Source organism: Barbus barbus, assembly GCF_936440315.1.
Source record: "Barbus barbus genome assembly, chromosome: 8".
Lineage (NCBI taxonomy): Eukaryota > Metazoa > Chordata > Actinopteri > Cypriniformes > Cyprinidae > Barbus > Barbus barbus.
The window spans coordinates 25,152,645-25,167,278 of record NC_136736.1 but is presented as its reverse complement, the minus strand read 5'-3'; the positions used below and the strand labels follow the sequence as shown (position 1 = coordinate 25,167,278).

The following is a 14,634-nucleotide window of genomic DNA, read 5'->3' as shown; positions in this document are numbered from 1 at the left end:
AACCAAGTGTAATTGTCAATCTCAGAAGATTATGGTGGCCTTGGACAAAACATGTTACACAGACCGAGAGAGCTATGCAGGCCAGGGTCATGCACTCCATGTTCAGTATCCCACTGCTATCTGAGCTGAGCACAGAGGGAAACAAGAAAGTGTTGCATAATATCGCGATCACTGAATGTACATCTATAAACAGTACTTTTAAGATTTAGTTATTTTTTTATTTTCTAATTGTTCTAAGACATCATAGTTAAGTTCAGTACTGAAGGGTTTAGTACTAATATGAAAACAAAAATAATTTGTAGATTTTAGTCCCAGTGTTTACAAAAAAAGGAAAAAATTGTGAATATTGTGAAATATTGAATATATTTTAAAATGTAGTTTATTTGTGTGACGGCAAATCACAGGAGCCATTACTTCCATTTTTACTGTCGTGATCATTCAGAAATCATTTTAATATGTTCATTTGGTGCTCAAGTGTATTTTTTTATTTTTTTATTTGATCAATAGAACGTTCAAACAAATGGCAATTATTTGAAACAGAAAGTTTTTGTAAGATTATAAATGTCTTTACTGTCACTTTTAATCAATTTAATGTGTTCTAATTCTGAATAAATAATTAATTTCTTTAAAAAAATCTTACTGACCCCAAACTTTTGAATGGTAGTGTATTCAACTTTTTTCCTAATAAAATGGTTCCTTTAATCAGCATTTCTCTTCCTGTAGCTCAAATAGTAGAGCATAGCGCTAGCAACACCAAGGTCATGGGTTCGATTCCCAGGGAAAGCAAGAGCTAATAAAAAAAATGTAAAAACTGTAACTTGAATGCAATGTAAGTCGCTTTGGATAAAAGCGTCTGCTAAATGCATAAATGTAAATTAATGCAACTGTCCAATTGGCACTAATTAACTCTATACCAGTTCAACAGTCATTGATTCATTATGTACATGATATGTTGAGAGGTCTAGTTCAAGGAGTCAAATAAACATACAAAGTATTATGTTATATAACAATTTATTTGTTAAACATATCAATAGTTTTAAAGGTGAAGATGATCAGATTTTGTCTCTGCTTTGCATCGTAAAGATTGCTCATCTCATTCTGCTCATCTCAGTGATATGGTATATGCGTTTGTGCTGTTACCAGCACTTTCATCAACAGTAGCAATATTTGTGGCATAAGCATATCTCCAGAAGGTCAGCAGAGGAGAATGTTGCATGATACTGATTTATTGGCACGTCACTTAGACAGTGCAATTTATTGCATCATCATTTGTGACTTTTGCAAAAACTATAATGTTACCTACCTATATATGGTTGGTATCTGCAGTTACGCTCAATACATAGTAAATAACTTCACAAGTGATGCTTGTACTTTTGCATGGGTGCCATGAGATCATGCACCAGCTCTTAGAAAGGGCACAGAAGCATTTTGCCACCCACACATCCTCCCAAACCAGCTTGATATCAGCATGTTCTTTGTAATAAAAGATGACTTTTGGTGTATTATATGAAAGGTTTTTGTGAGCAGAACAATCAGACTCTTGGTAATGGACCAATTGGCATTTGTCTGGAAACACAAGGACACCATTGTGGCTGTAACTGTCACCATTGCCTTGTGTGTGTGTGTGAGAGAGAATGCCCCGATTATCAAAATAAAAGCCTGCTCCTTTTATTAGCTTTTATCTGCCCTACATTGTCACCCACATTTGATTGAAAAGTGTGACTCTGACATAATACAGACTTGATTGTGCATGTGCATGCCTAAATTATGCAAAGAGTGACTAATTTAAAGACACATTTTCATGTTTTTCCAGTATTCAAGCAGAATAACAGCTTTCATGAATCAACTTAGAGAGAAAGAGTGTTTTATATTATATTATATTATAGATTGTATATAGAACACCTTCTATGAATCAACCTAAAGAGAGAAATTCATTTTTAATTCTATAATATAATTTTATTTAACATTATCATATTGTATATAAATGTTTTTATTATTATGTACTTATGTCATGCTAATTTACAATTATATATACTATTTCCTTTAATGATACACACACACACATGTTGGTTTTTGTGGTTTATGGGGACTCTCCATAGGCGTAATGGTTTTTATACTGAACAAACTGTGTGTGCTATTGCCCTACACCAACCCTACACCTAAACTTAGCTCTCACAGGAGACTTTGTGCATTTTTAGATTTTCAAAAAAACACCATTTAGTATGTTTTTTAAGCCTTTTGAATTACGGGGACATAGGCAGTGTCCTCATAAACCACCTTCATATTGTAATACCTCTGTCATACCCATGTCATTATACAAATTTGTGTCCTCATAAACCACATAAACACACACACACACACACACACACACACACACTCACTCGCACATTAACCTGAGACTGTCAACACTACTTAAAGGCTAAATGTTGACATTAGTGTATATGCAATGATAAGCTTAATATTTTATATAAGTTGAACAATAATGTTTGTTTAAATTTGTTGAGCTTTGTACTACATTTTCTTCATTTCTTCTTCCTTTGACTCTCATTATAGAAGAACAGAGAGCACTACATGAACAGTTGCCAGTAGGGCGCAGTAGTGCTCTTCATTAAACCTCTCTACAAAACAGTACAAGACATTTTCTTTATCTTATAAAATATTATACTATGCCTTATTGTCATCTCATGTCAATTTCATTACTAGATTTGACTAGAAGTTGAGTCATAATCCTATTTTTGTATTATGTATTTATTTATATATATATTTTTTTCATATTCAACACTGCTGTTGTGTTTGCTTTTTCATATATGACTCTGGTTACCCTGCATTTATCTCAGTCTCTGTAATCTTTAAATCTCTAACACAGTACAGGTCAGGACTAGATGAAATGCAACTGACATGCTGTTGTCTTTTCTTGTTCCTTAGAGTCATTAAAAGGGTGTCAGCCAAAACCATGGACGTCATCTTCTGAATGATCAAAGGAATAGACTTTCTATGATGAGAAACACATTAATCCCTTCTTCTACAAAGTAGAGTATTTCCTGTCCATCAGTGCTGGATTGGATCTAGCTATGGAGGATGTGGCTGTATGATTGTGTCTCCATCCACATGTCTCATGGAATCACCAACAAACAAATCTGAGCTTCCATCACCTGCACTTCCCAAGAGGCCTTCACAGGGATCTCAGCATGGGATGTGTCTGGAGTTACACAGTCGTGAACAGAGTAACAATGCTTTCACCTCTGAGTCCCCTTTGTCATTGTCGTCGACCTTGCTCCTGTACGATAGAGGTGAGACATCACCGGACTCGGTGCGTAGCTTGAGTAGTCTGAGCAGTGCCAGAACAGATAGTCCTCTGGATGTGGACATGCCAGAGATGGAGATGGGAAAAGCAATGGCCAGCAGTGATGATTCTGGCATACAGAGCCCAGACTGCAGGCCAGACTACATTGAGGACAACGACAACTCCGTGTCTGTCTATCTGGATGCTAATGAAGACTGCTGGAGTGACAATGACAACAATAATGTCACTTTGGTGGTAACACAGAAGGTTGGCCAAACTGATGGTGATGATACATCCTTGTGCTCTTCAGAAAACGGCGATGATGATGACACTAAAGAGGAGGAGGAAGAAGACTCTTTTCTTTCTTTAGCCTCGGTAGAATTAATAATGAAGAGCCAAGTTGGTGTCTCTGATCTGGAAGTGTCTACCAGCTCTGAAGAGGTAATGCCAGTCAGTGTTTCACCAGAAGGCCAACAAGCAGAAGTGCCTAACATGGCTGTGGTGAATGAACGCCAAAGTGAAGTTGAAGAGGAAGTTGTGTTGTCTTCAGCCATTCAAGAAACTGACATCATGAATAAGACAGTGGTGTCCCTTGAAAATACTCCTAAAACTGTTACCAGAAACACAACTTCTCACGCATTCATCTCAAAAGAGGACAACCAGCCAAAGTACACAGCAAAAAAGACCAATGATCTGGAAGGACGTGTTTATGCCAAGCTTCCTACAAGGGCTGCTCTGACCAAAGCCACAAAACCTGAGGCGAAGAGGTTCCCCAGGCCAGACCTGAGGAACGTGAAGGCCAAGATCATCTCCAGGGCTGCCTCTGCGCCAAGATCAGCCAATCCCGCAAAAACAAACACTAAAGTTAACCAGTCAGGTTCAGGAAGTGTGAAGGTTCATGCTAGTAGGAAGGTGGAAAATAAAGCTGTTGGAAAAAGAAGTAGATCATCATCAAACCATACAAGAGGGAAAGAAACAAAGATGGTGGTCAGTGGCGGTCAAGAGAAAGATGTAAACGCTTTATCCTTGCAGACGCAAGGAGAAGAAACAATGAAGTCAGAATATCCTCCTTCAATTGATTTTAAAGATGAAGAAGAGCCTCAACTTGAGAAAGAAGCAGGGGAAGAAACCTCTAAGAGCACCTGCAAGGTTAGTGACTGAATTTACCTCTTATTCGCTCATGCAGTTTAAGTTGCTGTTTTCTGTTGTAGCTATTGTTTGTTGTGCATAATAATATTGAAACAAACATTAAAAATCCATTTGCATCTAGGATATATGAAGGACATATTCCTCTGCAGGAATTAGCATTTTATGTTATTCATTTAGTTTGTACATTTAGAAATGTTTTTACATTTTATTTAAACCATAGGCTACATTTTACAGTTTGTGTATTTATATTTTACTATTATTAAAACATTTAGTACATTTAGAAAAAGCTTTTATTGTTGTGGTTGTTGTTATTACAACTTTTATTAAGATTTATTAATTCAGATTTTAGGAATGCTAAGCCTTTTGTTAGTTTTTTATTAAGCACTTTACAAGATTTTACAATTAGAAAAACGTTTGCATTTTATTATTATTATTACTTTTATTAACGTGTATTTATTAAAATTGTTACTATTATTAAAACTTTTATTAAGTTTTATTCAGTACATTTACATATATATATATATATATATAATTAAAACCTTTATTACTGATTACATTTAGTAAAACATTTATCAGACATCATCTGGCATTCTAATGAAGCATCTTTTGACTAGTCAAGTAGGTTGATCACCAATGGAAGGAAGTATTAGGACTAGGAAGCATTCTAGATTTACGCCCAGGCCTTTCAGGCTGTTTGTGTCGATTATGCACATACATCCAAATTTTAGTATACTCAAACTGAAACGACATATGAATAGCAGCTGCCTGATTCCTGTCCTGTCAATCTTCTCCTCATGAGGAGAACTGCTCCAACAAGTCCAGATCTATACGTGTTATCACATGATTGTGCTATGCTGTTATTCAGGCTTAAATGTGTTATTAGGTTGGGTCTAACCAAATGTCACGAGTAAATGCAGACCACAAAAAGGTTTTCGAATGTAAACACTGTGATATTCATTTGTGCATCAACACCTTGTTTTCTCTATATGTTCACTGTCCAGTCTTACAGCATGTCAGAGCGCTTACGCAATTCTACGTAAGTGCTTTTGCATGTTTCTGCTTTACTATTTTGTTAAGAAACATCTAAAAGCTTAAAATTCCAGTTTGCTCTCTCACTTTCCTGTGTTTTTCAACTTGGTTAGAGAACATGAGTGAGATGTTTTTGCCAATAAAACAACTGTCTTGGAACAGAATGAGTAGGGAAACATTCCTGAGAGGAGCCTGACTCATATGAACACTGATTCAGACAACAGAATCTTTCCACAAACTCACTCCATGTGTGTGTCGAGCGTTCAGAAACGAGGGGGGAGAAAAGGAAAAGGTCTGGGCTGGTCCTAGCATCAGAAGCCCTGAGGGAGTAACACAATAGAAACTTTTTCCCTTTGCTTTTTTTTTTTTTTTTTTTCTTCATCTGCTTTTTGGAGCTGGCGAGTCTTATTTCCCCTCCCTCCTTCCCGCTACTCCTCCCTCTCCTTGTTGCTTCTCTCTTACTCTGTACCGCTGCACATTTTCTGTCTGTTCTGTGGAATGGCTAACACCATGGTTAGCCTACGGCGCCCAGAGTTGGGCTCTCTTGCTTGGGATGCTGTTGCTAATCAACAACTCTTTCTCCAGACTGTGTCTTCCAAGTTGGGACCATCTCTAGGGACTAACAGTACCTCCACCTCTGGACCCCCAGAAACCAGACTGAAGCCCTCTAACCGAGAAGCCCGACCCACAGGTAGTCTGGGTTCACCGGGAGGCAGAGTGGTTCAGCCGGCTGGTGAGTTTTGCTTGTTTAACACTCCACATGCACAAAACAAAATCTCAAAGACATTATTTAAGGAAGTAGCTTCTAGATTTGTTTTCTTCAGTGTAATGTTTCTTGTAAGCTTATACTGATATTGTAAGTGTAAAACATTTGCAAAACAATTTGACATAGCTTGTTGTGGTTTTTAAATGTGTGTTAATGTGTGTTTTTATATAGAGCTGATTATAATTTCTATTAACCACTAAATTCTTACTTTCTTTCTTTCTTTCTTTCTTCATTCAAAAGTTTGGGGTTAGTAAGATAAAGAAATTAATTATTTATTTATAAAGGACACATTAAATTGATTAAAAGTGACAAAAGTGACAGTGAATACATTGATTTAGAGTGACAGTAAAGGTTTGTATTAAAAAATATATATTTTGAACTTTGGATTCAACCAAGAATCCTGAGAAAAAAATATTCAACATTCATAATGAGAAATGTTTCTTAAGCATCAATTCAGCATATTACAAGGATTTCTGAAGAATCCTGTGACACTGAAGACTGGAGTTATGGTTGCTGAAAATTCAGCTGTCATAAATTACAATTTTAAATATTAAAATAAAAAACAGCTACATTTAAATTGTAAAAAATATTGCACAATGCAGATTTACTTTCTGATCAAATAAATGCAGCCTTGATAAGCAAAAGACGCATCTTCTAAAAAACCTAAAATATATCTTACCCTCCCTGAAGCTTTTGAACAATAGTGTATATTTTATTATTTAGAATTATTATTATAATTTATTTATTCAAATAATAAACTAAATATATAATAGACAAAATAAATGATAATATATGGAAATAATAAAATATATAAGTAATTACCTAACCACAAAATGTTTTTATTGCATTGTTTTTTTTTTTGTTAAAATAAATAAATAAATATAATTACGTCATTTATGACTCAGTTTTAAAGACGTCCCCAAAAAGGAGATTTTGTCAGATTTAACTTCTTTATTTTTTGTTCCCTAAAACATTTTTTGTAATTTTTTATTTTTTTTTATCAATATATTTATTATTTTCACTTCAACAATTTACAGATTAAGTACAGTTTACAAGTAGACATTCAAACATTTTACTTTTAAAGTGGTCTTCACTATTCGACAGGATCATAAATACAGTTGTTGTTTTTTTTGCTATAAATCAGCTGTGTGAGAATTAGGTTAAGGGTTTAGCAAATAGAATCACCTCCTTATAAAAAGCATTAGGCCTGTGAGATGTCCTTACTAGTGAATCCAACATGTGTCTGTGTTATGGAGCAAGCGGGAAGCTCCAGCTGGAGTTAACAATCCTGTAGAACTCAACACTTCAGAGTCCAAACCTTGCGCAGTGTTACGTAACTCTCCTCTCTGTCTGTGGCCACGTTCATCATTGAAAGCCATAACACACACTTGAGTTTAACACTGCACACTTAACTTCAGTTTCCTGTCTCATTTTCCTCTCTCTTTCCCTCCTCCCATCCTGTCGTGTGTATGTCTGTGTGTGTGTAGCCTAAGGCAGTTTTCTTGTTCTGGTCAGAAAAAGACACCTTATTGTGCTCAGTATGTGTATGTGTCTATGTGTACACTTTTGAAAAGTTTAGGGCTGTCCCGTAACCTAACCATCCTCTGTGTCATTCCCTTTTCTTTCTCTGTCTCTTTTGCGTGTTTCCTCTTTCTTTAATTACAAGGGGATATGTTTGGGTGCATGTGGTTTCAGGGGCATATTCTATATGTTGTGTGTGTCATGTTTCAGTGTCAATGAAAAGTAGAATTGAATCAAGCAGAGAAGGTCACATTCCTCCTAGACAATCGCCGTGTTGTTTCTCCACAGAGACCACAGGCCCACACTGTGATTTTCACTCCACAATCTAATAGCTGCCAATCAGGGGAAAGTTTTGTGTTGAAGGATATACTGTTACTGATTCACGAAACACTGACATTTTTATGCCACCAGGACTACTACTTATATAATTAACAGCATACAGAAGTTTCATTACTTACATTATTTGATAGATGAACTCTTTTTAGTTCCTTATGCAGATGACATTTTAAAATTAAACACTGATTTAAGTGAGCGATATGCGTTTTCAAAGTTACTCTTACAATCAGTTTTTTATTATGTTTGCACTTATTAGCTTCATCAAGGTGAACCCTGTTTAAGGGGAAAAAACAATTGTGATACTTTTTTTTTACACAAAAATATATTTTTTATAAATAATTATTCTTTTTATGAAGCACAATATTATTGATTTATTATGATTTCATTGAAAAGGGTTTTAATCACCTTTTTAAAATGACCTTATTTTGAATTCATAAAAGTGTAATACACTTTTGAATTGATCAAGAGTGACAGTGTGAAGACATTTATAATGTTATAAAAGATTTACTATTTCAAATAAATGCTTCTCTTTTGAACTGTCTATTTGGGAGAGGATATCACAATTTCAAAAATAACAGCTCATATTAGAAGGATTTCTGAAGGATCACGTGACACTGAAGAATATTCAGCTTTGCCATCAGAGGAATACATTTTTAAAAAATATTTAAAACAGAAAGCAGTTCATTTTAGTTGTAATTATATTTAGCAATATGACTTTATTTTACTGTATTTTTATCATACAATTTTAAGGTACAAAGGGCATGTTTTGTTTGATTGATTAACGATTTCTTCATTTAGCTACGCAGATTTAGCTGCACCACTGATTGTAGATAGCCATGAGTGATCAGAGAAATCCACTTGCAGAATAAAAACCCAAAGTCAGACTTTGCCTGGAAGTGAACAAGCAAAATGTAGTAGAATAATACAAAGATAATTTGTCATAAACACAGAGTTATCCAGCAATTCATAGTGAAATGATGTGGTTGCTCAACCAAGTTAGTGTGCAAGGGTTCTGTGATCAGTGTATATCATTAAAAATATCATATGTATGTGAGTGAGTGTTTTTGTGTGTGTGTGTGTGTGTGTGTGGTGTGGGGTGGGGTGGTAAGTACATATCTGTGAGTCGGTGAGATGAGTGTTATAAACAAATTGCACATTAACTCAACATTCATTATATGTTGTAAGAATCAGTGCACTGATATTTATGACATAAAATGAACTTTAACTGAATGTGCAATTTTTTAATAACCCTTTTTTTTTGTAATAGCTACATAACACTCTTACCTACTCATATACACACTCTATCCCTCTCACATATGTATTTACCTCTCCCCACACACATTATATTTTTAATGACACTGATCACAGAACCCTTTCACAGTATCTTGGTTGAGGAACCACATAATTCCACTTTCTTGCTGGATAACACACACACACACACACACACACACACACACACACACACAAACAAACACGCATACATATTTATATGTTAGTGATATCTAAGTAATAACGTGCCTGTGTACAGTTGAAAACACATAAGCATGCTGAACTGTTGTTTACACATGCACACAAACAATGCGCACATTCAAGTTGTCAACATTTTAAGTCTTCGTAAAGACAAAAGATGTTTTTTTTATTTACCAACACAGCAAACTTCTTCTTTTTAGCGGTTTGCAAACAATTAGACTTATCTTCTTGTCGATGCTTTTTCCTGTTTCAAAATAATAAGTATGTGACGTATTTGGATGTGGGCGGGGTTGGATGTCCACCGCAGGCTGCAACGAGACGCTCCTCGAATTTATTTCAAAACATAGGAAAGAGCAGGGGCTTCAGAGAGTGACCAGCAGATTCAAGCATACCTGTAAATACAGCAGCTGACATGATGTGTATTTGTGCTGGTTGGTCTCCATAGCAGTGCCCCCAGAAGACCTTACGTTATGTACAGGATGTGTTTGTGTGAGGTGTTCAACCTATCAAACAAGTGTTCTTGCACATAGGAAATGATCTGTAGTGAACAAAAGATAAACAGGATGCAGGAGACACGCAAAGATTTCCCAGCACACCACTGCATGTTTCACAAAGAAAAAGAGACAAACAAAATAAACTTCCCAGAAATTCGGTGGTGATACTTATTTGGTTTGACTTTTTCTACACCTCGTTTAAACTGTGAAAACTGCGGAAAAAAACATCATTTAATAAATGTAAATCAGTCAGGATAATCTTTAATCCTATCATGGGGTGGTGATGGCGCAGTGGATAAGACACATGCCTTTGGTGTGAGAGACCCGGGTTCGAATCCACTGTGAGACACCAATGTGTCCCTGAGCAAGACACTTAACCCCTAGTTGCTCCAGAGGCGTGCGACCTCTGACATATATAGCAATTGTAAGTCGCTTTGGATAAAAGCGTCAGCTAAATGAATAAATGTAAATATCACTTTGTATGCAGGAAAATATCTCATTAGTAAGTTTTGGAACAGAATCATTATGATGGGTATGGAAGTTCTCAAGATCAGCAAGGCTGAATGTACATCTGTATGCTATATAAATAACTGCAGTCTATTTAATAATTTAGTACACTGTGAGTGCAACTGCCTGAATAGAACTGCTATGAAAACACATCCGGTTTAGCTGGAATATGCTTTAGTATCACTGAAGATGGCAAGTAGAATTAATTTGTTACTACTGTGTTCTTTTGCATTCAGGTATTCCAAGGATGCGCTGCACAGACAAGTCCACAGTACCCTGCAGCCCCACTTCTGTTTCTAGCCCTTCTTGTAAAGGTCCTCAGAAAGCTGCCTCTTCCAAACTGCCTGTCAAAGTCCTACCCACAAGCCCCAGCTCCTCATCACTGGGAAGTACAATCAGCGAAAGCAACAATATTGCTGTAAGCAAAGGTGCGTGTCTGTAAGAGATCAAGTCGTCATCTCAATCCTAAGGTGTTTAGGTTGCATACTTGAAAACCTCTTAGTGCTAAAATATACCCATTCCATTTTCTCACGCTGAATACATTTCTTAATCAGTATTTTGAAGAAACGAGACATTTACTTAAGATGCAGATGAAACATGAACATACACTAAAGTACTATGGTATAAACATTTGAGAGACTTAAAGGGTTACTCCACCCAAAAATGAAAATTTTGTCATTAATCAATTACCTCCATGTCGTTCTAAACCCGTAAAAGCTTCATTCGTCTTCGGAACACAAATTAATATATTTTAGATGAAAACCGGGAGGCTTGTGACTTGTGACGGTTTTCATCCAAAATATCTTAAATTGTGTTCCGAAGACGAACGAAGCTTTTACGGATTTAGAACGACATGGAGGTAATTGATTAATGACAAAATTTTCATTTTGGGGTTGAGTAACCCTTTAACTTTCTGTCTGGGCTTTAATAAAATCTTCAGAATTTAGACTGCCCTCACTCCTTTGCTCAGGTCAAAGGTTACATCTGCTCTGACTTTATCAGTGACTGTGAGCAACAGTCATATACAATACAATCTCTGCCATTCCAAAGCTGTGTGTTGTAGACATTAATCACAACATACTCTCAGAATCATTATTAGTTCATTCCCACACACTCCTGCTGTCTTACACTCTGAACTTGCATTCAAGAATAATCAACTTGTCATGGTGTCTTGGTGAAAATAGATCTGGTTTCAGTAGGAATACGTGTGTTTGGTTTAATTAATAAAGAAGGTTTTCGAGCTAAATTCATTACAAAACAGCCCATTAATATTGACATATATGTTTATAATATTTACAAATATTATTTATTTTAAATTGTAAAAATGTTTTAGGTATTAAGACATGTTTTCAGTGATATATAGATATTCAAACATAAATGTAAAAACAAAAATCATTAAATTTAAAAGTTTAAAAGTAAATTTGAATGTAAAATTTAAGTGAAAAGAATTTAAAATGTGACATGGAACAAGACATAGTACATTTATATTCAAAATATATTCTCTGAAAATAAATCTTAATGACTCACGCAATTGTGCTTCTTTGGTAAATGTATAATTTTGTGGATGTGTTGATTTAAAACATGATAAAATACTAATTAAGAATAATGTTTATTGCATTGTACACAATATTGTTTTATAATGTGATGTGATGATTTCTCTTTAACCAGTTCCTGCTGAGGGGATAAAGAGTGAGGAGAAGTCTATCAAACAATCACTGGCATCCCAGGTTCAAGGAAAGTGTCTAGTTAGCAAACCTGTATCAGGTCACCGCAGCAGAGCGAGCTCCACATCGTCTAAACCAGCGACAGGTGGGAGAAACATACATGCATGTCTCTCTAAAACATTTGCTTTCATATATTTATCAGAGTCCACATTCATCTGTCTCTCATCATTTATTATTTACTCATCAAAACAGCCTCAAAGGGAATCTCACTCTCCTGTCGTCAGAACTTTTATAAACATTAATCAGTGGGAAAGCTATGATTGTCTTAAGCTAATGACACTGCAATTAGCACTCCTTTGATGCCATTTTACCACAATAGGATTACTACCATATACTCCTCTTGATAGGTTAATTACCATAATACCCTAGTTTTATTTTTTATTTTTTTAAACCCAAGTGCACATAATTCTCTGAAAACAATTAAGGAATAGTCACAAAAATCCAAAATATACATTACCAATGAAAAGTTTGGGGTCAGAAAGATGTTTTTGAAAGTAATTACTGTAATACTTTTATTGAGCAAGCACACGTTAAATTGATCAAAATTGACAGTCAATACATTTATAATGTTACAAAAGATTTCTGATTGCAATATATAATGTCCTTTTCAGCTTTATAATAGAATCCTGAAAAAATGTATCACGGCTTCCACAAAAATATTAAGCAGTGCAACTATTGATAACAATATAAAAAAGATAATAATAATAAAAAAAATTAAGTAAGATAATAAATATACATATTAGAATGATTTCTGAACGGTCATGTGGCACTGAAGACTGAAAATACATTTTAAATATATTAGAAAACAGTTATTTTGTACAATATTTTCAGCCTGGGGAGCATAAGAGACTTCTTTCAAAAACATTAAGAAATCTTATGAACCCCAAACTTCTAAATGTAGTGTATTATGCACAAAACAAGACAAGATATTCCTTAAAGATATGTTAATACTGATTGCCTTGCTAATTAAATAATAAAGGTTGATTGTGAAGGTTTTAGCAGTTCTCTCTGCCTCACCCATTGCCACAAATACAACCTCTACAGTACATCTGACTCATTCACTGAAACATGCCACTGCTCAGTCTGAACATGAAGTTTGATTTCTTCTGCACTATTTCATTAGGGCTGAAGGCCCCAGCTGTGACCAGCCACATGACACCTAAGACCAACCAGAATGCTTTGCAACGCAGTGGATCTGCGCGACTCATTCGCTCATCAGCAGTATCAGGTAAGGAGAGAATAAATTTGATAGTCTGTGTCCGTATCCATATACGCTTTACCACTGCTGCACTGTCAAAAGTAGTTTAGCTTAAACCGTTTGTATCTTTGCTATCAATTTTAGTCAAAACCGTTTCACTTCCAAAACTTTGTGGTGTGTATGTGGCCCTCTTGAAATTTTTTGTGAAGTAGATTAAATTGTGGGTTTAATTCATGCACTGTGCTACATTTTGGAAATAGTCAGTTTGGTGGTTAAAACATAAATATGGTTATAGGATATAAAAGTTGAATGATTGATTGAACAGTGGATTCTTCTATATCTGTGCTCATGCATTTCTCTCACACACATGTGATACAGTGGCAAAAAAGTATGTGAACCCACTGGGATTAGTTGGTTTTCCAGCATATTCTTCATAGTTGAACCCTTTACAACAGTGACTATGATTTTGAGATCCATCTTTTCACACTTAGGACATCTAATGGAGCTATTACAAAGGGTAAAACATTAATTGAAGATAACATAAAAATTGATTTATATTCATTATTAATGTATGTGATTGGAATCATTCATCGTCTGCTAAAGGAAGGCAGCTTTAAGAGTGAGAGGAGAAATTTATTTCTTTCTACTTTAAAAAAAAAGCATTATAGAGTACTAGATTACCCAATTGCCTTTTTTTAACCTTATAGCACTATGTGTGACTTTCTCTGCAGTGTTTCTTTGCAGAAATGCCACAGACATCCTCAAACCAAAATTCCAGTCACATTCTGAACAAGTTTTCTTGGTATTTCTGGCCTTTCCGTCTTGTTTTACTTACAAACAACTTGACTTAAACAGAATTTTAGCCACAAGCGCCACCTCCACCCCTTGAAAAAAATTAAAATAAATGACTGTTGCTAATTTATGTTGCTTGGCCATGCAGCTGCTGGCCTTTAGTGGTGAATAGGGAAGCACAATAGTGTCAGAACACAGCTGTTCATGTGCTGCTTGACGTCTCTCTATTCAACAATGTCACTCATCAGTATTCCGAGGCGCTTGTTTTGCTCACTCTCTCTCTCTCTCTCTCTCTCTCTCTCTTTTTCTTTATCCAACAAAGGCATCCATTCAGGAAGCCTGCTGCTTGGAAGATACATAAATGT

General features: G+C 35.4%; 1 protein-coding gene across 2 annotated transcripts in view; it reads left to right on the top strand.

The window, feature by feature from the left end:
• The window catches only part of LOC306874175 (uncharacterized protein), a 50,036-nt gene that overhangs the window by 10,780 nt on the left and 24,622 nt on the right, over positions 1–14,634 (top strand). For both annotated transcript variants that reach the window (XM_079424010.1, XM_079424009.1), the window contains exons 2-6: positions 2,926–4,432; positions 6,047–6,194; positions 10,792–10,983; positions 12,224–12,364; positions 13,403–13,507. In XM_079424010.1, coding sequence (XP_079280136.1) covers positions 3,089–4,432; positions 6,047–6,194; positions 10,792–10,983; positions 12,224–12,364; positions 13,403–13,507 — 1,930 coding nt within the window. In that variant the 5' untranslated portion in view covers positions 2,926–3,088. The remainder of the gene's footprint in view (positions 1–2,925; positions 4,433–6,046; positions 6,195–10,791; positions 10,984–12,223; positions 12,365–13,402; positions 13,508–14,634) is intronic.